Source organism: Strongylocentrotus purpuratus, unplaced genomic scaffold, assembly GCF_000002235.5.
Source record: "Strongylocentrotus purpuratus isolate Spur 01 unplaced genomic scaffold, Spur_5.0 spur5_scaffold_19, whole genome shotgun sequence".
NCBI lineage: Eukaryota > Metazoa > Echinodermata > Echinoidea > Camarodonta > Strongylocentrotidae > Strongylocentrotus > Strongylocentrotus purpuratus.
The window spans coordinates 2743951-2770517 of NW_022145604.1; the positions used below are offsets into that span (position 1 = coordinate 2743951).

General features: G+C 37.6%; 1 protein-coding gene across 2 annotated transcripts in view; it reads left to right on the forward strand.

Annotated features, from left to right (window-relative positions):
- The window catches only part of LOC100888329 (vascular endothelial growth factor receptor 1), a 59699-nt gene that overhangs the window by 26732 nt on the left and 6400 nt on the right, over positions 1 to 26567 (forward strand). Inside the window, exons 2-21 of one of the 2 annotated variants that reach the window (XM_030990033.1) lie at positions 796 to 1173; positions 2310 to 2321; positions 5421 to 5588; positions 9046 to 9183; positions 9567 to 9845; positions 11810 to 12109; positions 12921 to 13259; positions 13593 to 13774; positions 15189 to 15357; positions 15861 to 16148; positions 16953 to 17079; positions 17786 to 18030; positions 19031 to 19339; positions 19816 to 20118; positions 20537 to 20791; positions 21322 to 21419; positions 22605 to 22767; positions 24221 to 24325; positions 25283 to 25393; positions 25822 to 26021. In XM_030990033.1, coding sequence (XP_030845893.1) covers positions 796 to 1173; positions 2310 to 2321; positions 5421 to 5588; positions 9046 to 9183; positions 9567 to 9845; positions 11810 to 12109; positions 12921 to 13259; positions 13593 to 13774; positions 15189 to 15357; positions 15861 to 16148; positions 16953 to 17079; positions 17786 to 18030; positions 19031 to 19339; positions 19816 to 20118; positions 20537 to 20791; positions 21322 to 21419; positions 22605 to 22767; positions 24221 to 24325; positions 25283 to 25393; positions 25822 to 26021 — 4169 coding nt within the window. The remainder of the gene's footprint in view (positions 1 to 795; positions 1174 to 2309; positions 2322 to 5420; positions 5589 to 9045; positions 9184 to 9566; positions 9846 to 11809; positions 12110 to 12920; positions 13260 to 13592; positions 13775 to 15188; positions 15358 to 15860; positions 16149 to 16952; positions 17080 to 17785; positions 18031 to 19030; positions 19340 to 19815; positions 20119 to 20536; positions 20792 to 21321; positions 21420 to 22604; positions 22768 to 24220; positions 24326 to 25282; positions 25394 to 25821; positions 26022 to 26567) is intronic. The other variant, XM_030990034.1, reaches the window with a different exon arrangement.

Here is a 26567-nt window from a genome sequence, read left to right on the forward strand (position 1 = left end):
TGAGAGAGGATTCAGATATGCAGTACTCGGACATGGCAGAAGGAAAACTATGATATGTGGTCACGTTTAAATGACGAGTACGGGCCTTGCCTATCCGTAACACTACCCTGCAGTTTCGAAATTGGTCATTTACCCTTTAAAGCCGGGGAATGTAATATTTGTCACGTTTTAAACCTGGTCAACAAATCACCATGGTAACTTGATTCGCTGCTCACTCCACAAAACCTTACATACAGTTGTAGCTTATTTACCACTCTTTACTACTGCGAGCAAGTAGACGCGAGGGTCGCATATTCTGTGTCCATTGTTTTGATGACTACTTCATTAGCTTTTTAGGTGTTAGTGTCTTCCCGCCACGCACCAATGGAATATATAATGTGTTTCCTCATGCGTTCAATGGAATGAAATCCTCGATGTGGTCATAACGTCCGTGACTGGGGAAGAGAAAGGAAGATAAAGAGAGAGAGAGAGGGAGGGAGAGAGAGAGAGATGGTACACTGTGTGTGTGTGAGCGTAGATTATTGAGAGTGAGGGGGGTGTGGATAAAATAAAACTCTTTCACATTCATTCAAGAATCAATACATGAAAGAAATCAGATTTGAAACTTTAATTTTGTTTTTGACCCCAATGCATACAGTTATCACGAAATGAATTATAGTATGTGTCGTATACACACACGCACACATATTACACACACACATATATATTTGCGTGTGTGGGTGTGTGAGTTATTACCTTTTGGTTGGTTTCTTTCTTTCTTTTAGCATAATTTTTACTATTCTTCCATTTTGACAGTGCCAGTAACATGCCAGAACATATTGGTGACGGTCCATCCAGATACAGTGCAGGTGACCGAAGGATTAAGTGCAACTCTCCATTGTAATTACACCGTGCCCATCATTGACTCAAGCCTAGACCAATTAGACCAGGACCTAGAACCAGTACAGGTGTCCAATCAAGACCCAACGATCACGTGGTTGAAAGATGGCGCCGTGCTTCGGACGTACAGTGGTGTGGGCCGCAATACCGTTACCCAGAGCGATAGGATAGCCATAGTTGCGCCCACGTCGTTGATGATATCCCGGGCTGTCGACGAGGATGCTGGTACCTACACCTGCCAAATTGAGCAAGGAGCTTTGATAGGGTCAGCATCAGCCACTCTAAACGTTGTAGGTACGTAAATGTATATCTTTATCTATTGGTCATATTGGGGAAAAATTCGCTATACCACCGCTAGAAAATACCCCTTAAAAAATTACCCCCAATTGAATACCACCATTAGACTGTTTGTGGATTTTTGCCCCACTCCCTAGAAAAATACCCTCCCCCCTGCAACCAGCTATTATAAGAACAACTGCACCCTTGCATTACCACCCTTGCCCGACATCTAATCCAGCCATAGGGGTAACATGGTAAGGTGGGGGAGGGGGAGGGGGCATACCTGTCCAAAAGATAGGAGTAGTTGTCGTAGATGAGTACATGTAGCTATCTTTCACCCATCACATTGGTGCGTTATCATTATGTCTACATTGTGAGAGTTTACATTTTACTGTTTACATAGTGAGCCAAGCTTTGTCATTTATTAAAGTAGCTTTCCATCTCCATTTTACTATTCGGCATTCGAATTGTTTTCCTATATGTACACGCATAATATTATATTCCTTTTTATTTTGATTCATTGTCTTACTTTTAAATGAACTATAGCTATATTTCGTTTGTGATATCATGCTTGTATATATTTCACAGTCATCATGATATCAGTGTGAATTGAGCAAGAAAGGAGTTAATAACTTTGGGGGGGGGGGGGGGAATGCATTTCCGAAATCAAAGATACCAAAAATTTGCATCACATTCCATGAATACATATTGGGCAATTATATCCCATAATAGAGGGTTTCCAGCTATCGAGGAAGTAAGGATAAACCTTGATATTAAGTTCTCTTTTCCAGTCAAGGAATTTGAGGAAAGTTACTCAAATAAGGAAATTTTATTGGCAGTGAAGAAAGTTGTTCAGTACCTTATATTTCGTCTCGTAGCCAACATCGTATGAATTTGTATGATTGGTTATGATAACATCTTAAACTAGAAATAGGTTGAATTCGCGATCCTGGAATTTTGAAACTCCGTCAGGGCAAAGACAGGGATAATCAAGGATTCCTTTTCTCATGAAATGCTGGAAACACTGTAATATGCATGCAGCTATTTCGCACCAGCTGACAAGATAAGAAGGAAATATAGAGTCATACAACATTTATATAATTGAAATGATTCTTGTTCATTCATATCCCGCAAACTTTTTGTTGGAACAGGGGTTATCGAAGGTAAGATCATGTATACCTGCTTTCATGTTCCTTCGTAGTATTTGCTCATTTTGATTTGCGGGAATAATCTTTACTAGGTACTTACCATTAGCATGCATGGGCATATGGATTTGTAATGAATTTGTGTAATTTTATAATTTAATTTGTTTATAAGATGTCGAATAATAATTATTTGATTCAATGGATGTTCTTTTGAAATGAAGAAGGTCCATTGCCTAAAAACTACGGTCCTTAAATGTTGTTGTCTTTATCTGAATTGTACGTGTACAGTACATGTATGTCGACCAAACTACAAAATTTGAAAACGTTTGAGTGCTTGTCAGTTAATATATACGCTGCACAATACTATTTTATCTATGCACTTACATGTATAAATAACTACAATGTTTATACCCGTATCTTTCTTAATACTGCGCTAATTTTGAAGGTTTATAAATATTCCAGCCATTATGTATTATAATTTGTGCATTTAGTTTGGTAACCTCCTGTTATACTTCGAAAAATGATGTTGAATTTTCCATGTCGAGACTGAGCTCTAATTATTTGCACATTTTCCCATTCTTGTATACACCTGCGTTTGTATCCACCCTCTTCTCTCTCTCTCTCTCTCTCTCTCTCTCACTCTCTCTCTCTCTCTCTCTCCCCTCTCTCTCCCTCCCTATCTCTCTCCCTCTCTCTCTCTCTCTCTCTCCCCCTCTCTCTCTCTCTCTCTCCCCCTCTCACCCTCTCTCTCTCTCTCCCCCCTCTCTCCCTCCCTCTCTCTCTCTCTCTCTCCCTCTCTCTCTCTCCCTCTCTCTCTCCCTCTCTCTCTCTGTGCCCCCTTTCTCTCGTACTACATGTATCTCTATCTTCACCTTATCCATCTTTCCCACCCACTCTTTGTCTGTCTCTCTTCGCTGCCCCCTTTCTCTCTCTTATATATTTTTTTCTCTCTCTCTTATATATATATATATATATATATATATATATATATCTTTTATCCCTCTCACTTTCTCTCTCTCTCTCTCTCTCTCTCTCTCTATTTCTCACTCTCTACGCCATTTCAATTTCTTTATGTTTCTCTTTCACATTATCAGCCGTGAGCACTCTTACAAATTTACCACTATTTTTGTCTATCTTTATATATTTAACTGTTGACACATTTCTAGCTATTTTTCGTTTTTCGCTCATATTCGTTCTTTTGATTAATTTTCCATTTATTTTCTTCTCAGTCCGTATCTAGTAGAACATTAATGTTTTATTTCCCAAATTGGATATAAAATAATCTACATTTTGATTCCATTTTGCAATTATTATGCACTAATTTTTAAAATGTCGTAGTGCATGTCAAATATAGGAGAATGATGATTCATGCATTTCAAATTTCTTTCTCCGACTCAAATTCTTTTATAGAGTCTATATTTTGCAAATTAGATAATTTCAATTTTTAACCGCTTTTTGCTTGAAATAGTAGTTATAACAAGTAAAAAGGAACATATTATAATTCTCCTCCCACAGGGCCATAAATGACTTTTCCTGAAATGTTTTCTTGTTTTTTTTCTTTCAGAAATTTCAATCATGCCTTTATTTTTGCACGATAATTGTCTATTCATATCATGTGTAAAAAGCTTTGATAATTAACTTTTAAAACAAAGCAAACACGTGCGTTCTGCACATACCACGCGCCTGCACATGCTTCTGCTGATTCAATGTTTCAATTTTGTTGTGCCTGACATGTGGTGATATGAAACTCTGAATGTCAAATGGAAATCCGACCCTAGTAGCAAACTATTCTAAAAATGAAAGCAGACGACAAAGGAGAAAAGCAAACTAGTGAAAGTTTGAACGAAATCGCACAAAGATATAAGACAGTAAATGTTATGAATTTACGAAATTTGTAATCGTTTGTACGTGCACTTTAATTTGGATGAATCGGTAATGTGACGAAGTGCTGGATAACTTTCCCATTTTTACAACACAAAGTGACTAAAATTTGTAATAAGTCTGTGACTCGGGAGCTTCTTCTTTTTAGAGTCTTTTAATAATATGGTATCCATGATATATTTGGAGTAGTACCAGAATGGAGAAGGCGCTGGAAAGAAACATTCCCATTATGCTTACTGACAAGTTGTGTCTGCTTCACGCTTACCCTGAATAAACATTGCTAATTTTCCTCACTAACGTTCACAGATTTTTTTTTTTAATATAGCAAAATCAAGAAACAAAACATCTACTACCACTACCATGCATGGTAGAATAGATGGTACCATTAACCTTTTGATAATTGTCTGAACAGATTGCGCCTCTACCACCATCGCAACTGGCGCCCTCAATACAATTATGATGATGCATTGGGAATATGTTAACAGTTTATTATCTGAGTTTACATGATCATGATGATTAAATGGTGCATAAATATGTTTTTGAATATTTGAAGAAGATAACAAATGATTATTCTTCACTAAGACAGACGTGACTCTTATTTCGTTCATTTTCGACGCCCGCGACCTTAAAACGGACACACACAAAATTGAGAAATATTGTACACTTTGTTTGTTCGGTTTTTCTTGTTACCCTGTTCTGTATATTTGTTTTTGTAATGTTTTTTTGGAGTTTGTTTTGTTTTTGTGATTTGGTTATCATTCTGTTCGCAGCGACAGAAGTTACGTCAAAATTCTTTTATTGATAGAACACAATTTATCCATTGAAAAAAAAAACATTCTGAGGTTCGTTAATGACATTATCTACAACAAAAGTCACTTGTATAAGTATCAAAGCTAAAATTCTATGCAAAATATACCCTGTTGCCGATGCGGTTGGAATAACTTATTTATTACCTCTTTCCATGAAGTGATTGTGTCAGTACGATGTATTCTCGATAGATAGAGTTGATATCTTCTCAGAGCATCAAAGATCTAACTTCATTGATCAACCTCTATTGATCTATAAAGTTCTGAAAAGCTATACATTGTATATATCAAGAATACATTATTATGACACAACCATTTCATGAACAGAAGTCAGAACAATTTATTCCAAGTTTACGGGCAACAGCGTCCTTGGCTGACATTGTATTTCAAGATACCATTATAAAGATTTGGTTCTATCATCCACCTCTAGGAAGCACCCCTGACCTCTTGGGTCACGAAGGCAGCTATGAGACGAGTATCCTGGAGGGAGAGACACTTCGTTTACAATGTAAAGGATCATATCCTCTCAGCTGGACTTATTATCAAGGCATTGACCACAGCAAGGTGTTCATCCGTTCTACCCTTACTCCGATACTAGGTAAACTATTAAACTTCACCTCTTACCCCGATACCAGGTAACTATTAAACTAGACCTCTTACCCCGATACCAGGTAACCTATTAAACTAGACCTCTTACTCCGATACCAGGTAACTATTAAACTAGACCTCTTACCCCGATACCAGGTAAACTATTAAACTAGACCTCTTACTCCGATACCAGGTAACTATTAAACTAGACCTCTTACTCCGATACCAGGTAACAATTAAACTAGACCTCTTTACTCCGATACCAGATAACTATTAAACTAGACCACTTACTCCGATACCAGGTAACTATTAAACTAGACCTCTTACTCCGATACCAGGTAACAATTAAACTAGACCTCTTTACTCCGATACCAGATAACTATTAAACTAGACCTCTTACTCCGATACCAGGTAACTGACTAGACTTCTTGTTATGACGCTGGGCCTATTTGAAAGTTTATATATCTTGCTTCCAAAATTTGATTGAATTACTACCCTAGCTGTTAGTTAGGTCGTCTTGAAAGGAAGAAGTTGAAATGAAGTGCTTATAAAAGGTTCTTAAGCGATATTGGAGAATATGGACTATTCACAGATTGAGGCTTTCGGTTACAACCATGTGGTAGCCTTATTGAAAAGGCAGTTGATATATTCTCTGTCAGAAAAAACCCGCTTAAGGGGAGGAATTGAGGAAAAAGTATAAGGGAATGAAAGGAAGAAATGATAATGAAATATTTGCTGTAAAACTTTCATACGGTCACTACACCTGATTTAAAAAAAATGGTCTGTTGTGAGCCACAATGATCTTAGCTATGTGAGCTATTAAACAGCTTCTGTTTCTGAACAGACGATGTTTCTGGACAGACGAGATCACTGTTGGTTTATTGATTGAAGTTTGCAGATCTCTGTAAATCCTGTAGGTGGGAATAGGCGGTCACAGTTCCAATAGTTCATAGCTCTATACTTCGGGCTCATGTTGCAGTGTGCAGTCGTTGAATTGATATAACAGCAGACAAGCGAAAAGAGCAGATATTATTCCAAGCATTTGTGAACTTGTATGTTCCAAGTCAGCTTTGGGGACTCCTGCTAGGTGTTATGTGACTCTGTTTGAAAGGCAGCATGTAATGATATGGTAGCGTGTATCGTTCTGAAATTGAGTAGCCATAGGAGAATGAGAGTAAGGCCATAATAATAATAATAAACATTGGGGAGGTAGGATCTATAGCTAGTTATATCGACTCGTTTGTCTGTAACCCGATCCTTGAATCCGTATTAAACTTGACATGGCACGCAACAGCTGATGGTGCTTCCCGGCGTGCTGTTAATGAAAGCTATATCTTTGGAGTTATAATGGATGTGACAGCCGTCCCTTCTGTTTAACGTTCCTGATCTCGTGAATGGTCAGTTTAATGGATGATTTTCTGAGAAATATGATTAGTGGGAGAGTATTAGGACATAGAGCTAGACAGCTCAATGATGGAGATAGGCTGGAAGTAGGTTACACGGATTTTGTGCATTACTGGTTACTTACAGAATTAGGCCTTCGGGATTAGGGGACTTCTCAACCGTGTAGTATTTCAATTTCGTTATTATCATGCATCATAATATAAATCCTTTCCCCTATTACTACTTAGTAAACCAGTTTGCTAGTGGAAGGCATATAGCAAATGTTTTTCTAAATACAAATCTTGAGATAAAGATAGTACACTACAACATCCATACATTGTTAGAAATGTTTCCTCAAATAACAGTTTGGGGTTATTTCATTTACTCTTTTACCATATACAATCGGTAGTGGGATGCTCATGGGCTATGTCAGACATAGGCAAGGAGTTTATAAATTAAAAGCGAAAAAAAAAAAATATCACATCGGGTGTAATGACATTGAAATACTACCTCTAAATGATACCCCCTCTAAATGATACCTCCCCCCCCCCCCCCAATTCCTATCATTCCTATATTTACTGGTGTTAGGCTTGTAGGAAGATAAACAGGATGATAATTGCGTTGAGTTTATAATAGCCAAAAATACAGTGAAAAGCATCCCCATTTGGCATTTACACCATTTACCACTAATTTTAGAAATTTTATCAAATTCAAAACATAACGATCAAGGTTTTCCTAAGGTATCATATAGGCCTTTACTGCAGAGGATAATAATAGTGAAAAATTAAAAACTAAGAAAGTATTCCAAATTTTCTCTGTAGTCGCCACGCTGTGCATAAACCTCCCCCCTCACATTTTGTTAAATAAGGGTATCCCATATATTTATTATAAGGATTTTCCTAGGGCGCGTTCATGCTTGATTTTGACGGCCAGAATCAGGCATCTGTTACGCGTTTAGTTTAAAACACGGTTGCGTCTTAGCTCACTTTTGTAGAATCACCGAAAAACGGCGATCACGATCGCCGATCGTAAACTTGGCTGCGTTCATGCTTAAATTTTGAAGGCAGAATGAGCGATCTGAAACGCTCATCGTAAACGCTCATCGTGATCGCAGTTCCACGATGTAGTGTTCATGCTTACTTCTCTGGCTCCTCAAGGCAATTCTCCCTGTGTGGCCCTAATTGGTCTTCCAGCTGGATTCGCAAACCTTCACTGTGCATGCTACGTAGACCCACTAGAGGTCAGTGCGTTGACCCCATTTAAACGCGTTTACAAATTGTAAACGCATCTTTTTGTGAGTTTACGATCGGCGATCGTGATCGCCGTTTTTCGGTGATTCTACAAAAGTGAGCTAAGACGCAATCGTGTTTTAAACTAAACGCGTAACAGATGCCTGATTCTGGCCGTCAAAATCAAGCATGAACGCGCCCAAAAAGATGCGTTTACAATTTGTAAACGCGTTTAAATGGGGTCAACGCACTGACCTCTAGTGGGTCTACGTAGCATGCACAGTGAAGGTTTGCGAATCCAGCTGGAAGACCAATTAAGGCCACACACGGAGAATTGCCTGGGGAGCCAGAGAAGTAAGCATGAACACTACATCGTGGAACTGCGATCACGATGAGCGTTTACGATGAGCGTTTCAGATCGCTCATTCTGCCTTCAAAATTTAAGCATGAACGCAGCCCTAGTCCACTAAGGGTTTCACTTTGAATAGCTCTTCATTCTTCTTCATTCCTCTTTTATTCCATGCATTCCTTAAGATTATATCAGGGTTTGGCTTTCAATCCAATTTCATTTAGGGAGTATATTTTGAGGGTTCAGTGACACAAAGACGTAACTCCATATTTTGCCAAAATGAGTATTTGATATCAAAATGTTCGGGAAAATGTGGGCTTTCCAGGAAACACAAAGACTTAACTCCATCCAACACTCCATTGAAGTCAATGGTTAGTGAAACATAGACTTTACTCCTTAAGGCCCAAGTGCTCAGTGACACATAAACCACTTTTTCTCAAAATGGTCAAAATGGAGTTACGTCTTTGTGTCACTGACCCCTCGCTTTCTTCTCTCTTCTAATGCAGATTCATCTTCTTGGAATGAGACCAGTGAACTGCTTGTAGTGAATGCAACCACCACAGACACAGGGTATTTTACCTGCACACATACCCATGACAGTGAAGACTTCTCCAGGGATATATATGTCTATGTCAATGCCTCTGGTAAGTTTGAAAAGGGGGTTAGGGTACACGAAATTTTTCAAATTACGTTAAATCCAACTGTTCAGATAAAAGTGGCCTAAGTTAACAATGAATGTGGTGGGTAAGTTACCTTTATTTACATGTAGACCTGCAAAATTAATTAATAATCATGAAAACAAATATGCTTGTCTTTTTTTCGACTCATTGGTCAGCTGTTAGAGATATTCTATTGTTTTCATAAGGCAGATATAATTTATTCAAAGTCTGTAACGTAAGGAATTTTGATTCTGTAAAGTATATTTGCATTGATTACTAGAACTCAATTACTTGGAAGTATACATGCATCAGTGTAGGACTACTATGCAATTGCATTGACATAAATGTGCTTTGCTCCATGTCGATAGATGCCAACAGGCTATTCTTGCCAAGTGACACCACAACTATTTCCGTGTATGCTCTGGACCCGTTTATCCTGCCATGTCGTGTCACCGTACCTTCAACTGAAGTGAATCTGGTCCTGCCGAACGGTGGAGTAGTGTCACGAGATGAGTTACCAAGTTACGATAACAAGATAGGGTTCAGTGTGAGTGGTGTGGAGGCAGACTTATACCAGGGGGACGTGTCCTGTAGAGCAACCTATGAAGGATCCACAGTGGAACAGACATACTTCGTGCAGATCATCAGTAAGTTACAAACTCCATAAGGGTGTTGATCGATCAGGGGAGTGCTTCACAAAGAATAAGATCGACTTTAAGTTGGACTTAACTATGGCAGGCAATTCATGCCACTGCTTGCTCTTACCATTTACTGGCATTGGTCTCTGAAGGGACGTATAAATTGTAGTCGCAAATCTACATAATTTACCTTATTTGACAGTTCATTATTGAAGGAAAAATTATTATCTGAAGATCATAATTGAGCAGGGGCGTAAATCCCGGGGGGGGGGGGGGCTGCTTCCCCCCTGGTTTGAAGTAGGGGGGGATGGCCTGTACAATCATCCCCCCTGATATTCCCCCCCAAAAAAGAGAGGAAAAAAAAGGAAGAAGAAGAAGAAGAAAAAATGTGATTGTTTCAATTGCAGCATAATGCATAAGAAATGAGTTATTTTGTTTATGTATAGCCTACACGTATACAGTATGTCATGATAAGGAAACGTCAAGGCTTCCGCGCTTCGCGCGAGAGGGGGGAACTGAATTCAGATAAATAGGGCTTATTAAGAGTCGAAAACGGTGCAACGAATCGTCTTCTTTCTATAATAATTCAATCAAACGTCTAAGCTTTTCGCGCTTCGCGCGGGAAGGGGAAACTGAATTCAGACGAGAATTAAGAGTCGAGAACAGTACACCCAATCGTCTGCTTTCTCTAATAATTTAAGGAAACGTCAAGGCTTCCGTGCTTCACGCGAGAGGGGGTAACTGAATTCAGATAAATAGAGCTTATTAAGAGTCGAAAACGGTACAACGAATCGTCTGCTTTCTCTAATAATTTAATGAAACGTCAAAATTTCCGCGCTTTGCGCGGGAGGGGTAAACCGAATTCAGACAAAGATTAAGAGTCGAGCACGGTTTAACAAATCGTCTACTTTCTCTAAAAATTTAATGAAACGCCAAAACTTCCGCACGGGACGGGGGGGGGGGGGGGGGGGGAAAGGGGGAACTGAATTCAGACAAGGATTTACAGTTGAGAACGGTACAGCAAATCGTCTCCTTTTTATAATAATTTAATGAAACGCCGAAGCTTTCGCGCTTTGCGCGGGAGGGGGGGGGGATTCATTCAGACAAGGGTTAACAGTAGAGAACGGTACAATAAATCGTCTTCTTTTACTAATAATTTAAGGAAACGTCTAAGCTTCCGCGCTTCGCGCGGTAGGCCTATCACCCACACACCCCTAATGAGCGAGGGTGTGTGTGTGTGTGTGTGTGTGTCTTTGTTGTGTGTTTGTGCGTGCGCGATCGCGCACGCTTGCGTAAATTAGTGTGGGCGTGTGCTCCTGCTAGTATGTGATGGCTATCGCCGATCATCCCCCCACTCCTCGGTACGGATTTACGCCCCTGTAATTGAGAGACCAATAGTGAGAGCAACCAGCGTCATGAATGGCCTGCCATAGTTAAGTCCAACTTAAAGTCAATCTTAGTCTTTGTGAAACACCCCCTGGAGCTAGGTGCCCCCATTATGAAATCAGGGTACTATCAGGGGGGCAACTATAGCATTCTCCCTACTAAAAAGAAATCCATAATGTATGTATTAAACATATGTGTTTCTTCCCTGGTTGTTTTTTAATTGCAAAATATATACTTGGGCTATTTTCTCTATATTTGTGTGGTATATCCTAGAAAACTAGATTATTTTTCTGCTATTTTCATATGGAAAAAATTGAGAAGGAAAAAAAAATCTATTTTTTCCCCATTTGATTTACGACTAGTTTTAGACTTTTCTCATTTGATTATTTGCCATTACCTAAGAATCTTATCATATTACAAGCAACTATCCATTGTTAATGGTGTGTTTTCTCAACATTTGATCAAATAGATCAGTGTAATGACTCTTCAAGCTACTGGATCGGCTTTAGACTGTACTAAATTGAGTGAGTTTTGTGAACACTGGCATGTCACTTTAAAAGGCGTTCACTTTGTTTTCCTTTCAACAGGAAAGCCTACTATCTTGAATTCAACGGCTGACATTAAGATCAAGGAGTTTACTAAACTCACCCTGGTGTGTGAGGGCGCCCAGCCACTTATCTGGGTCCACGAGCTCCCTGACCTGGAAGTGAATATCATCGTCTCCACGTTACGGCGACCCAATGGAGACGTGTATTACAGGAGTATCTTAGATATAGATCCTGCACAGTATAGCAACACAGGGTATTTCTCTTGTCTCTTCTTGCGGTACATCAAGTCTGAGGACCTGTCTCTGAGAACCTCGGTCTATGTCTTCGTCAGTAGTGATGGTTTGTACTATCTCGTTCTCTGTTTTGCTCAAGAAAGTTGAGTTTTGAGCCAGAAGGCCGTTAAGTCATAAACTTTAACACAGAGTAAGAGTTAACGTCCCCCTGACTCTGAAGAGATGATGCTATAGAACAAGGGGCATCTTATTGAGGAGTGTGAAGGGTATGGCACTCATTCAAACTATGCTACAATTGCTGAACAAAATAAAGTTTGAAATTAGAATTCTAGAACTTTTAATAGAGTGTATAATTTATTGAATGTTTAATTGTGATAACCTTAAAGGACAAACTGGGGTTGGCCTGTACAAGACAAACCATTTTGATCAAAATGTTTAAGGTAAAGATTTTGGATTGAATAAGCCCCCTTTTCATCTGTCCCAAGTGAAATACAGCAAATAATGACAAGTGCATCACTCTCATATATGAATCAAGAATATGCAGACTGTATATGCATATGTGAGCCCATGACAGGCAAAGCGGGCTAGCTGTTTTTAATAGTGTAGTAATTCAGTATTTATAAACAAAATTGGGAATAAATATTGTAGAATTCAAATAGTGTTATTTCTAAAAGATATATGTTAAATCTGACATAACACATGTATGTACAATTTTTGATTATTGCATTATTATACTTAAGGTTTTATACTGTTATTGTATTATGCAGGGCTTTCTTGAAAAGCAGGTCCACTGGCTTCCAGTGGAACTGAATGAAACTACCCTGTTGAAAGAAATCGTGAATAAATAAGTCAATAAATAGGGTCACCCATTTTGCTTTTCCGTGACTCGTGTGTATCTGTGTTTATTTCCCAAACAGATGAAACCCGCATATTCCTTCCAAAGTACGCTACAGAGCATATAGAGTACAACAAGTCAAATCCAGTCACCGTTCCCTGTCGAATATCTGACCCAAGCCGTCTTGTGACCTTCAAAGTGTTCTACAAAGACACTTACAAGGAATACCTGACTTTCTATTGGACATATACATATGACCCAAAGGTTGGCTACTTGCTGGAGCCAGAGCGAATCGATGTTGAGGCGATAAGCCTCATCTTCACGTGCTATGCCATTACTGCAAATAGGACTAGCAACCAAACATTACCAGACAATGACCGAAACTTGGCATCTATGACTATGATCTTGGATGCTGGAGCGAGTAAGTTTTTAATCAAGGAATCGGGTTCAATTTTTAGAATACTGGAGTTACCCTAATATGTGCTAAAACTTTTTAATCAAGGATTAAATCTGTCTTGTGATGTTTGATATTACTTTGATATTGAGCTAACAAAATGAGCCTCCCTGGACGGTGTGTGCTATCTAAAGTTTACACTATTATTATTATTATATTATCATTGTTATTATTATTATTATTGTTTTTGATTATTATTATAGTAGTATTATTAATGTTATTATTATTATTATTATTACTATTATTCTTATAACTATTATTTGAAAAATTATTATTATCAAAACATTATTATTTCCACAGATGAAAAGCCTTTGTTGAAACTGCAAGTTACTCAAGACAAACAAGAGGTTATCGCCTACAAGGAGGGGTTTCAACTGAATTGCATAGGAACGGTAGCTGCCTATCTTCTGTCTCTGGAAAACTCAGTAGAATACCAACCCAGCTTTGCATGGGTGAGACCAGGGGGTCAGAGACCTACAGAGGTAAACTCTAAGTCATATCCTGAAAAATGTTCCTTTTAAAATTTTAGAGACTATTTTCAAAGTGGGTAATGCCCAGGTTTAATAACCCCTACCAGGGATTTACAAGCCCTCAAACTTATCTCAAATTGTATCTCTAGCACCAAGTTGAGTTTATGAATGTTTGTGCAAAAGTTTTGTACATAACAAATCAGGTGAATAAAACACTACCAATTGAGAAATTTGAATTTGAATAGAAAAATGACAGAAATTTTGCTAACAATGAGTATTTTTCCACCAAACTTATAGGGAATTTTTCAATTTTAATACTATTCTACATTTTTGGCCCTTTTACATGTTTCGATATGTTCACCTTGCAAATCCCTGGCACACACTTTCATTCTTTTGACTAGTTTATTGTATGATGTACTAGCTTATCTGCATTTTATACATATACCTCTTTCTGACCTTGTTAAAATACATATATGCTATAAAGTGCATTAAAAAAATACACACTTTGAATATATTCTCAAAAATTTGGATTTAATGATATCTGTATGATTTTTCTTATGAAATCATGGGTAAGGGTCTATCTATTTGGATGACAATAAAATGAATCTACACTATTTTAGGCTTGAGTGAGCACTGGCTAATTGATTGTAATTGAATGAACTGACTTATGGCATTCTGAAGTCAATTTCTCCTTGTCATTCATTACTAAATATTACCCTTGTAATTTTTTGCTCAATTATTGAATGACAGTGATTAATGTGGAATATAGATGGACACTTTATTGCTTTATAAATTACTAGGCTAAATGATTTTAAATGCATTTCATTTGGCTTTCATAAATTCTCTCTATGGTAACTATGTTGCTCATGAGAAATTTGAACACATTTACCATGCATGGACCTTATGCATATTTTGAGCTTTTGTCTTTTATCAACTAAAGTTAGGTACACATGTATAACAAATCACCAACCCCCTCCCCCCCCCCCAAAAAAAAAAAAAAAAAAAAAAAATGTGCACACAGATCTTGCCTGAGACATAGTATAGGAACCTAATTCATTTCTTTTCTTACACAAAAGGACTAGAATTATAATATATCCAAATTGTTTATCACTAAGCAGATTATTTTATCGGAGAAAAATATGCTACAGGGTATCTATATTACAACCCCAAAGCAAAAGTTACTTTAATAGGAGAAATCTGGAAATTCATATTATTTCACTGTTAGAATAATTTGGTGATTTAAGCTCCTCGTACCATCAGTGATTTAAACTTTGAATTTTGTGCTTTCAGCCAAAGCGAAGGATGGATTGCCCCTCTACTGAATTTGGGGTAAAATTTTTTATGTGTTAGCTGCTAACCAATATGCAATTTATTTGGTTTTGAGATTGAGCCAAAGAGTTTTGATTACTTCCATTTCTCCTTGCAGCTAGAACGTAAATATGATGAATTCGGTTTTGACACTACCACATATGACGCTCAATTCATCAAATTTATGATTGTTGAAAATGCTACATTAGAAGAAGATGGCACATACACATGTTATGCTGAAAATATTGGACTGGCGTTAGAAGAAGAGATCACCGTTCAAGTGCATGGTGAGAAAAGATAGTAATGATAATAACAATATTGATTATTTTTTTACCCAGGGAAACCTCATCAGTATCAATAATGTTGTTCCTGAGGGTCCTGCCATTATATAACTCCAGTAATTGCCAGGTACCCATTTACACCTGAATGTAAAGAGCATAATACATATATATGAATAGACCTGGGCCCTGTAACATCAATATATATTTTTATAGTATTTCCTAAGACACCAGACTATTTTTCTTCTACTTTCTCGTAAGAAAAAAAATGGAAAATAGACAAAATACATATTTTTAGGCTAAGGATTCAATATAACAGATTCATAAAAAATATATTCAGATTTATAAATGGTCAAAAAACATATTTTCTGTGCTTTTGTTTCCCCCCACTATTTTGTGACTCGTTTGAGACTATTTTATTGTGAATAGGATGTGGTTATCTATCTTTCGCTTCATTGAATAATGTCTACCTCTACATAAACTCTTGAAACATTAACTGTCCTTTCATGCAGCTAGGGGATACGCAGGCATCAGCCATCGTTACAATGCTACGGATCCTTCAACCAACCTTACGGCCATTGTTAATCATCCCAAGTGCATCTCCTTTGACGTCCCCGCATACCCACCGCCTCAGGTCAAGCTTTCTCCTCAAAGGAACTGGGTCCTCACGATGGATTCTAGCACAAAGATTCTTAGCATGTGCAGTCCGAACGTCTCAGAGGCTCACGAAGGAGACTACACTGTGTATGTATGGAACGAGTATGAGAATGCCAGTATTAGCTTCTTCTTCTCAGTACAGGGTAAGACTGATAATAATGGTTAATGGTTATGATGATAATGATAATAATGATAATGATAATAATGATAACGATAATGATGATAATAATAATGATAGTGGTTATGATGATAATAATAATGATAATGGTTATGATGATAATAATAATGATAATGGTTATGATGATAATAATAATGATAATGGTTATGATGATAATAATAATGATAATGGTTATGATGATAATAATAATGATAATGGTTATGATGATAATAATAATGATAATGGTTATGATGATAATAATAATGATAATGGTTATGATGATAATAATAATGATAATGGTTATGATGATAATAATAATGATAATGGTTATGATGATAATAATAATGATAATGGTTATGATGATAATAATAATGATAATGGTGATGATGATAATAAAAATGATAATAATGATAACGATAATGTTAAAGATAATAATAATAATAATAATAACAACAACATCACAGTAAGACCACCTGTCTATGCAGGCAAAGGAAAAGAATCAGGACCTACATCTGTTAATACAAGTGCCATGCATGATTATGATTATGTAGAGGAGAGTCACCACCTTTGCATGTTAAGAACCCACTGCACTATTTGTATAAGAGTAGGGGGAAACCCCGATGTAGTGGTCTACTTGCACACCCCCAATCAGAAATATACATGGAGGAGATCGACACCCGAGGGTTACAGTGATTCAGTTCACTTTTTGCCTCCCAGGCACAGGTGACGCTAAATACTTCTTGAAATATTAATTTGAATGTTTCTCTTGACTTTTCATTATTATATTTAGTACCTCCACAATCCTTCATCTCAATGGATCCTGCACCGATCAGACTGTTTAATTCAACTATAAATGGCTTCGTCAAAGACGAGATGTATACTTTAGAGTGTAAATCAACAGGGAAACCTAAACCAATGTAAGTTATGAAAACAGCATGATATGCTTTTTACATTTTCTCTTTGGAAAATCATTGAATAATGATTTCTATACCAACAACGCCTTGCTAATATATTTTAAGAAAATAGATTGAAATACATTGGAACATTAATATTTCACAATGGTTTTGCTGTCAGTGATATTTATTAATGATTACAATATCATAAGAAAATCCTTTGCACTCTATCTTTTTCTAATTCTCTTTTTATTTGACCATTGTTAGAGTCTTTTAAGCTAGGCTATGATCCTAGGTACATGTAAATGTACAGTGCAGTGCATACCATGAATTCCATCATTGTCCGAGAGACACCTCCTATTTCAAACATATAGTTAAGATTAGGGTTGTATTGGATGTTATTAACAATTAGGCTTAGGGTTTGGTAGAGTGTTAGGTCCAAGCTTGACATTAGGGACTTTTAGATTTGCGCGTCGACATAGAGGACTGCTACGTGTGATGTCCTTTTAAGGCACTAGCTGCGACGTCTTTTTAAGACACTGCCAGCACCTTAAAAGGATGTCACACGTAGCAGTCCACTATGTCGACGTGCAAATCTTAAAGTCCCTAATAGCAATATGTTTAGTGTAGACTGCTTCACTGATGACTGTTGAAATTGACTGTTGATCAATTGTTGCCAGACCACATCATAGTACTGAAAATTAACTGACTTTCCCCATCTTTGTCACAGGGCACGTTGGTTCTACAAGAGGTGCTCGGCTAACCCCTCCGTGGAACTAGAGTGTGGATCTAGTGAGAGTTTGGATTTGGTGACTGGTACTGCGTCTGGTTTTGAGAGTGTGGAGTATTCCCATGATGGCAGCATCGCTACACTCACAGTTGAGGCTAGTGTGTGGACCATGTATCACTGTGAAGTTTGGTCTACGTCTCCGTTTTTCAACGATGTCCAGGAAATTGTTGAATTTAAAGTCCTTGGTAGGTTACATCTTTCTCATATTAGGAATAATATAATCTAAAAGAGAGGATAGATATCGTTATTGATTGTATATGGCTAATTCTCATATGAGGCAGTCAAATATTTCACAAAATGTCCCCAATGGATTTGCACCCCCTCCCCCCTGCCTATTCTCTTGCCCCTGCATTATTTCCTCCTCATATGTCAAAAGTAAGATTTGTACACATGGCTTCCAAATTCCCCATGTAATTACACTCTGTTGCATACATTAGACACTGTGATTGCTGTGATCACATACATTTAGTGTCATAAGTTTTGTCACTGTGTACTGTAATAAGCCATTTCGTAAATACTATCTGCGCATGGGCAGGTAAAGGTCATTTCTGATAAAATTGTAAAACCCACCGAGACGAATACGTGCTCATGTTATGTAATCATTATTCATTTGTGCACCTATGGTACATTCTATGATACAAAAGGGCAAACAAAAACTATTCATGAGGCACATACATGACTTTGGCATTGATTATTCTAAAATACATGAAGTGGAACTTCTCCATGAGTAAAAGATCTGTGGATATTTGGGGTCATTTGACCCATGTGCTAACTACGAAATGGTCTATTAGGACGACTGCTAAAGCTTGAAACATGCATACACATGTGTGCAGCCTTCACAATGTGAGCATGTCCTGTAGAGATCACAGGTATCTGTAGTTGACAGAGCAAGTACTTTAAAACTGCACTGGGAATGAATTCTAGAAACTATGGAAATCAAATTTCTGAAAATATTTTCAGAAATACTACTCTCGTTGTAAAACCAGAGTGAACACAGTTTGTTCACTCTATCAATTTTCTTTTAAACTTAAAACTTCCAAGTTCTCTCTGTGTTCTTTCTGAAAAAAAGAAAAGTATTATGACATGTAAGTTCATGTCACAGTACATTTGTGTCAGCAATTTGCAAGTATAATTTATTGTCATTTTGTATTTCTCTCTCTTCACATTTCCTTAAAATTTGCGTAGATTCTGCTGCTGGCGTAAGCATATCCACAGGATCTGATATTGCCTACATTAGTGATGATCTCACTCTGGAATGCCATGCAACAGTATTCTTCTTCACTGAGATAAAATGGGTCTTCATCAACCCCAACGGAACTGATGTCTGGTTGAACAGCTCAGCCCCAAAGTACAGCCCTCCCCTCTATTCTCTCGTTTCAACTCTATTGGTAACCAACGTCAGTTTTAGTGATGCTGGATCCTATGTCTGTGTCGCAGCCAACGGCAGCAACCCCATTTTGGAGAAGAACGCATCACAGGTCATCAGTGTCAGAGGTCAGTCCTTTGGGATTCTACAGTTCTCAAATACTTCGAAAGTAATTGACATAATTGAAGACATGATTGCCAAGCTCAGCTATCAATTCCTTGATACAGATATATTCAATTCAATCAATTCAATTCAATTAATAAAAATGTGCTAAATAAAAAGTCCGGAGACTCATACAATTCAGTTTACAAATTATAAATATATACAAGAATATATTAAGAAATCTATACTTCTAGCAATCTTCATATTAATTATTGATCCTAATAAACTAAACAACTAGTATCAAATAATTGTAAAATGATACATGCTGTAATTATTTTGGTTATAACAAATATTTATGAAGTATGGAGCGATGCTCTGACTTTGAATAAAAATGTGTAAAACACTATCTATCAAATATATAAAGTCTTACAAGCATCCAGTAAACTCACACAATGCACTACAAGATTTGTGATGATGATAACTCTTGTGGCTTACCTTGTAGAAGTGAGTAAGCCAGAGATTCTCCAAGCCTCAGAAGAACCCAGAGTGATCAGCCTAGATCGCATGAAGGAGAACCTCCGCATCCAATGCCTTGCTCAAGGATATCCTCGTCCAAGCTTGAGCTTATACCGCATCCAAGCTGGCAGCATACCCTTGAATGATGCGGTTGTCGGGGGCAACGCATCAGTGGTGTGGCTGGATTATGAAGTGGCTAACCCACCACTTGATAAGAGCGGGAGGTATGAATGTGTAGCAGAGAGCAGAGGCGGAGAAGATAGGCAGACTTATGACGTTTCCATCACAGGTTAGTTCTTCAAGGAATATAGTCAGTGATCCAGAGATTTTCAGAGCCTCTGAAGAGCTTGATGTCATCAGCCTAGATTGCATGAAGCAGAATCTCTGCATCCAATGCCTTGCTTAAGGACATCCTCAACCCAGCTTGAGTTTGTACCACATCTCTGAAAAAAGGCTCCCTCATTTCTTGCATTGGGCATTTATCTACTGTAAAATACCTTGAAAAGTACTAAGTTTGAACCAAAAACATGAAACAATCTTCAAACTGGCAGGGTCTTTTTGCTCCAATAGGCCTTTTTAGTATTGGTGTGTAAATTTGCATGTTATAATCAAACAGTACAATTTCCATTTTGTAGAGGTATAAATTCTTGTTCAGCTCTTCGAGAAACTGGTCTCAATGACTTAATATTTTCAATTTCTAATTTCAGAGCTCCCAAAATTAAAGATTGAGATTGGCGACAGTGAGGTCAAAGCTGGGGAGAATGTCACTATCAGATGCTTTCTTGTAAGAGGACACCCCATTCCAAAGGTTCAGTTGAAGAAAGAGAATGTTCAAGTCTACCTCTGGCAAGGTGTCGGTAACATCTCTTACACTCTAACAGCGGATATCAACGCTGGAGGAAATTACTATTGTGAAGCACTTGATGCCAACTCTACATCAGAATATGCTGAGCTAGTCATTGGTAAGTACAAGATAAGACCAAAGCCCTGTTTCATTAAACTCCTTATCAATAATAAGTTATAATAACTGTTATAAGCTACTGTTATAAGCTACTGTTAAAAGCCACTGAGATAATTGCAAGGGCTGTAAACTCCAAGAGAATTGCATGCAGAGCCATCACAAGACTCACACTTTTCTTCAAATCACTCAACCTCAAAATTGCCATACAAACTGAACAATACCAAAAACGCTGCAAAATGAAAGTGGTATCGACGTGGTATCTGAACAGAAGTTGGAGAATCTACATTTGTCGACTCATTCAAAGCATGAACCTACTAAATTCAAATGACTAGATTCCCCTGTTAGCCACAATTGTGGCTGCTACAACTAGGTTTATCAAAATTTAATTCTATCTTATGCACTTAACAGTTGTAAATCGAACAAACACATTCATGTAATCCAGTAACGTGTAGGAATTGACATCTTAATTATAAGATTGACATGTTTCTCGTAGACCCTAATATGCATTTTTCATGTTTGTTGTTCTTACAGAGCAACCACCTCCTGGCATTCTGGAGAGGATCCTACCTTATCTTGTCTCAATAATATGTGTCATCTTTCTCATCATCCTCATATACTGCATGTACAAGGTAAAGCAGATGTGTATAGAAAAGGCCTTCCAAGAGAGGAAACACACCTGGGGCAAGAGAGTCATTTTGAAGTAAAACTCTTACATATGTAGTTCTAAAAGAAAATTCATGCATAGGACAAGAATGTGTAATGTGTAGGTAAAATTTTGAATATGAGAAGGGGAGGTAATCTTGAACAAATTAGAATGTCTATCTTCAGGAGTTTGTGATTGTGTGACATCCAGGGCATTGTCATATGTTAGGTACTGGGAGCCTAAAATGAGCCTAAGAGCCTGCTGCGCTGCACCCTTCCAATCAAGGATCTTTGTCTTTGAGTAATACCAGGATGCCATATGTACCATCTATAAATCCAAAGAATATCGTCAATTTGTTAACCTTCCCATTTCTAGTAAGGTTGAATTTGGACGCCCCAATTCTCCATTACCTTAAGCAGACAGGGTATGGTCGTTCAATGTCAGGTTCAGTGGTGGCAGGCCAATTCTCCCGAAATCGAAACATATTGAGTTATATTTATTTGCTTTCAATCACATTTGATTGTTCCACACCCGCCATTTAGAGAGTCAAGAGTAGTCTGCACCTAACATGTTGCACCTGTTGATTCCACGATGGTCATGTCATCAACGTACATGTATTTCCAATACCTAACTCCAGAGGTAGAGAGAGCATCTTGATAAGTATAAAAAACATCACTGGTCCAAACTTTGTACCCTGTGGCACACCTGTTGTCAGTGATGATTTCTCTGACAGACAACCTTGGTGTTTACCAAGTTCACTAGACAATGAGTTGTTGATCGTCCAGCCCAGCTGCTGAATCGACTTATGTCCGAGAGCAACCATGTGGCAATGAATTGTTCAGCAACCGTATCTTTTTTGATACCGGAATAACTATGGCTTCCTCTCGTAGCTGTGGTACTATTCCATCCCTTAACAGGGCATTCAGTACATCATATAGTGGGGTGCTTAGCTCACAAGTGAAGAGCCGAACAAGCTTAGCCGGAACTCTGTCAGGTCCAGCAGACTTTTCTGATCTCACCTTGGAGAGCTTGTGGATTTTTTTTTTATAATTGGATCATTGGAGGCTCTCTCATGGGTAGGAATGCAGGAATGATTTCGAAGTTCATAGTTGCACATTTAAATCTGCAAATTGAAATTCATACAATTGCCTCGGTATTCTTCTCATTTTAGTATCGACGGAGACCCAAGGTTCGTCGTGCATCTCGCCTACCCCCCATTGAGATGCCAAGGTTTGGCAGTAACAGAAGGTCTATTTATTCAGTGAGTGACGACCCCTATGAGAACATTGCATACAATCAAAGGTGGGAGTTCCCCAGAGAAAGATTAAAACTGGGTAAGTGTGAGAGGATTTAATCTCTTTCTCTAAATTATTTAGAAGGACTTGAATGTCGGAGCTTTGTGAGTGAATTTAGTGAGGAGACTCATACAAAGTCTGCATTCAATTTGCAATCACATGACCTGTGTAGATCTGATGTTGAAGTGTGTGTGTGTAATTAGGTTTTTTACAGACGTGTATCAATCAGATATGATTATTTATGTCTGGGGACCGACCTTAAATTTATTTATTTAAAATGGTTTATTTCATTTAAAAACATTCACGGCCCGAGAGCCGAATTGCAGTTTCTTTTACAAAGTATACATCAGTGACAAAGTAAAATTACACTTAAAACATTATGCGTGGTATCATTATGGTAGTAAAATTGGAATTCTTTTGTACATATGATATATAATTGTGCTTCAACGACCTTGGCAAATTGCTAGGTACATGTACAGATATTCGAATTGTATTTCCATATTTGCAATAAAAATATATATTGAACTTATATAATAAATGAATAGTAATACATTTTTTATATTCAAAAGAATTAAATGTTTTGGTTGGAAAATGCATAGCCAGATGGGTAAGGTATGGTTATGGTGTTTTCTTCAATAACAAAACCATCCGATAGACGTGACTCAGTTTTGGACCGGGGTCTGTCTGAGCCAGTTTGTAGGTGAAGTAGGTGAAGGTCTCTAGAGAGCTGACCAAGTGAACGACCTCTAGATCAACTCACATCTCCCTAAGATGGACATGGGTTAATATCTTCGTAGCTGTCAGCAGACAATTATTGATAAGATTAATATACATGTTCATGGATCATTGTATGTTCCATGCTCCATAGTTCTATATAACCTAATTATTAATGACAAATACAGAATATCTCTTGGTGATGTTGTATGTCATAATTATGACAATACTATAGCGGTGGTGGTGATTGTTGTTGTTGTTAGTAGTAGTAGTAGTAGCAGCAGTAGCAGTAGCAGTAGTAATAGTAGTAGCAGTAGTAGTAGTAGTAGTAGTAGTAGCAGCAGTAGCAGTAGCAGTAGTAGTAGTAGTAGCAGTAGTAGTAGTAGCAGTAGTAGCAGCAGTAGCAGTAGCAGTAGTAGTAGTAGTAGTAGCAGTAGTAGTAGTAGTAGTAGTAGCAGCAGTAGCAGTAGCAGTAGTAGTAGTAGTAGTAGTAGAATTAGTATGAGAAATAGTGCTGTCATCATCATTGTTGTTGTCAGTTGTTATTAATATTATTATTTTACAGACGGAGACAGACTGCACCTGTTCTCTGGAACTCACTTCCTTCTTATCTGAGGAAGTTAGATTCAACAGAATAATAAAAACACAGCTAAAACGTATCTATGTTGAGCTATTTTTTATGTAACTTGGGTATTTATTATTGTCGTGCCTTGATCAAAAGTTTTGGATGCGTGAGCATTATAAATGAATAAATCATTTTTTCTTTTAACTCTTGTAGGTGGTGTAATAGGTAAAGGAGCCTTTGGTATGGTCATCAAAGCTGTTGCTGTAGGCATTGATGGGACTGAGAATAACATCACAGTGGCAGTCAAGAAACTCAAAAGTATGTATAGTCGATATTTTGTCTGTTTGGAGTCGGAAGGTGTTCACTCTATAATCCCTTCACAAAGAATTAGTGCCTTCTGGTTCGAAACAGACAATTTGTTGTGTTGTGTAGTAATTATATTTCATTTGTTTTCTTGAGTAACGCTGACAAAATATATTATTCACCCTTTGTGAAGCCAAAGTTGACCTTGCTCTAAGCACTTTACTGCACCAAACACGTATGTAGCTATCAACAAATACCCAATGGTTAAAAAACAAAACATTGTTGACCATCTTATGCTATAACCTGATTTGTCTGGTAGAGTGTGTCATTTTTTTTAAAGCTCAGGTAGGGCCAGTTTAGAAAGTAGGAGTCTTATGTAGTATGAATGATATTCAATTTATATTGATTTAAAAAGTATGTCGTACACTATTAGACTCCTCACCCATTACAGACATAGTTTTGTGCTTTGACAGTTTGCTGACCAGAAATAAGATGCAGTTCAGATACATCTTAAAATGTATTCATTGGTGATTATAGAAGCTGTACAAGATTAAATGATTCAAGTAAAATGATAGAACCAAATACAAATGAAGTTCATCATGTCTGATGTGAAATAAGACAAAAACTTTGGTGCCTTTAGGTCAGTTAGGAACCCCATGACTTTTACAAGCCGATCGCCTGTCCGATTATCAAAATATTTATGATTGGAAATTGAAACCAAATTTTGCATTTGCCTAACGGTTTTCATATCACTACAGTCTATTGGGGAAAACGAGAATGGTAAAACCGGTCACTCAAAGATTTCTATTTTTTGAGGCACTTCTTGATCATTTTGAAGCGCAATTTTTTTTTGGGCTTCAATATTACACCATATCACAGACACTGATCACACGTAGGGCCGTGCATCTCAGATTTAACATTGCTAAATGATGCCTTTAATGTGGTTTATTACTTGATTTCTTGGCTGGGCAGGTGGAGCAACGTCTCTGGAGAAGAAGGCCTTGTGGGCGGAACTCAAGATGCTTGGTCACATCGGGAAACATCTCAACGTGGTTAACTTTCTTGGTGCTTGCACCCAAAACGGTGAGAAAAGCTAGGGTTCATTCCATTCAGGATAGAAACTTTTAGTTGTTAAATTGTTTAACGTTCTTTATTTAAATTGGGAGTGCTGAAATTTTTTCTTTATTGCTATATTTGTTCTCATATGAAGTCATGTTTTTAATAAGCATCTCAACATGGTCAACTTTGTTGGTGCTACCATTTTAAATGATGAGAAAGGCTAGGATTTATTCCATTTAGGATAGGAATTTTCAAGGGCTAAATTGATCAGCTTTCCTTATTCAAATAGGTAGCACTTATATTTTCTATAGCGACAAAAGAAAAAATAAAATTGTATATGACTTCATTAACAAAACTGTGACCTATGTTTATATTTGTCATGGTATTTAATGATGCAGAATTGTTTATGTGTTTAATAAAAAGTGTTTTAAAAATGATCTTTCGTCTTACAGGTCCTGTCTTGGCCATTGTTGAATTCTGTTGCCACGGGAACCTGCTAGACTTCCTGCGGTCCAAGAGGAAATACTTCTCGGAGACCCCTGAGGGTACAGGTAGTCAGAGTCACACCGGTCATTCAAGCAGTACTGGAGCTAGTAATACCTTCCAGACCTCCTCGGGCAGTGAAAGACGCATGAAGGCCGTCTATGACCAGGTGAGGAATGCTCACATTTTGAAAGTCTGGATTAAGAAACATCAATCAGAAACTACTTTGGTGACCAATTGTAAAGAAAACCTTTTGGCTTGCACTCAGTAGATGAAGATCTGTGCTTGATCTTGTAATTACAAAACAATTCAGACAAAATCTTGGAACCAGCGGGATTTGAACCTGCCATTTACTGCTTGCCTAGCAGCGACTCTACCAACAACAGTTGAAACTTCTCCCAGCCTAAGCCTTACATTCAAAATATGTTAATGAACACCTCTGTAGGACAACTATCCGTATATAAATGACCACATGTTTCCCCTAATGTGTTTCTCATTGTAACATGAAAGTCAAATTTATATACAGGCTACCTGCCTCATGTTCAGATCACTTTTTCACTTGCATCCATTGAAAAGCAGAACTTAAGAGATGCATATGGATATGAATGACTAGCTTTCATTTACCTAATTTTTTCTGCGTATTACTAGTCTCCTCTCAAAATTATATGGAAAAAATCAGTTATTAGAACTCTTAAATATCAGTCTAAGTGTTTGT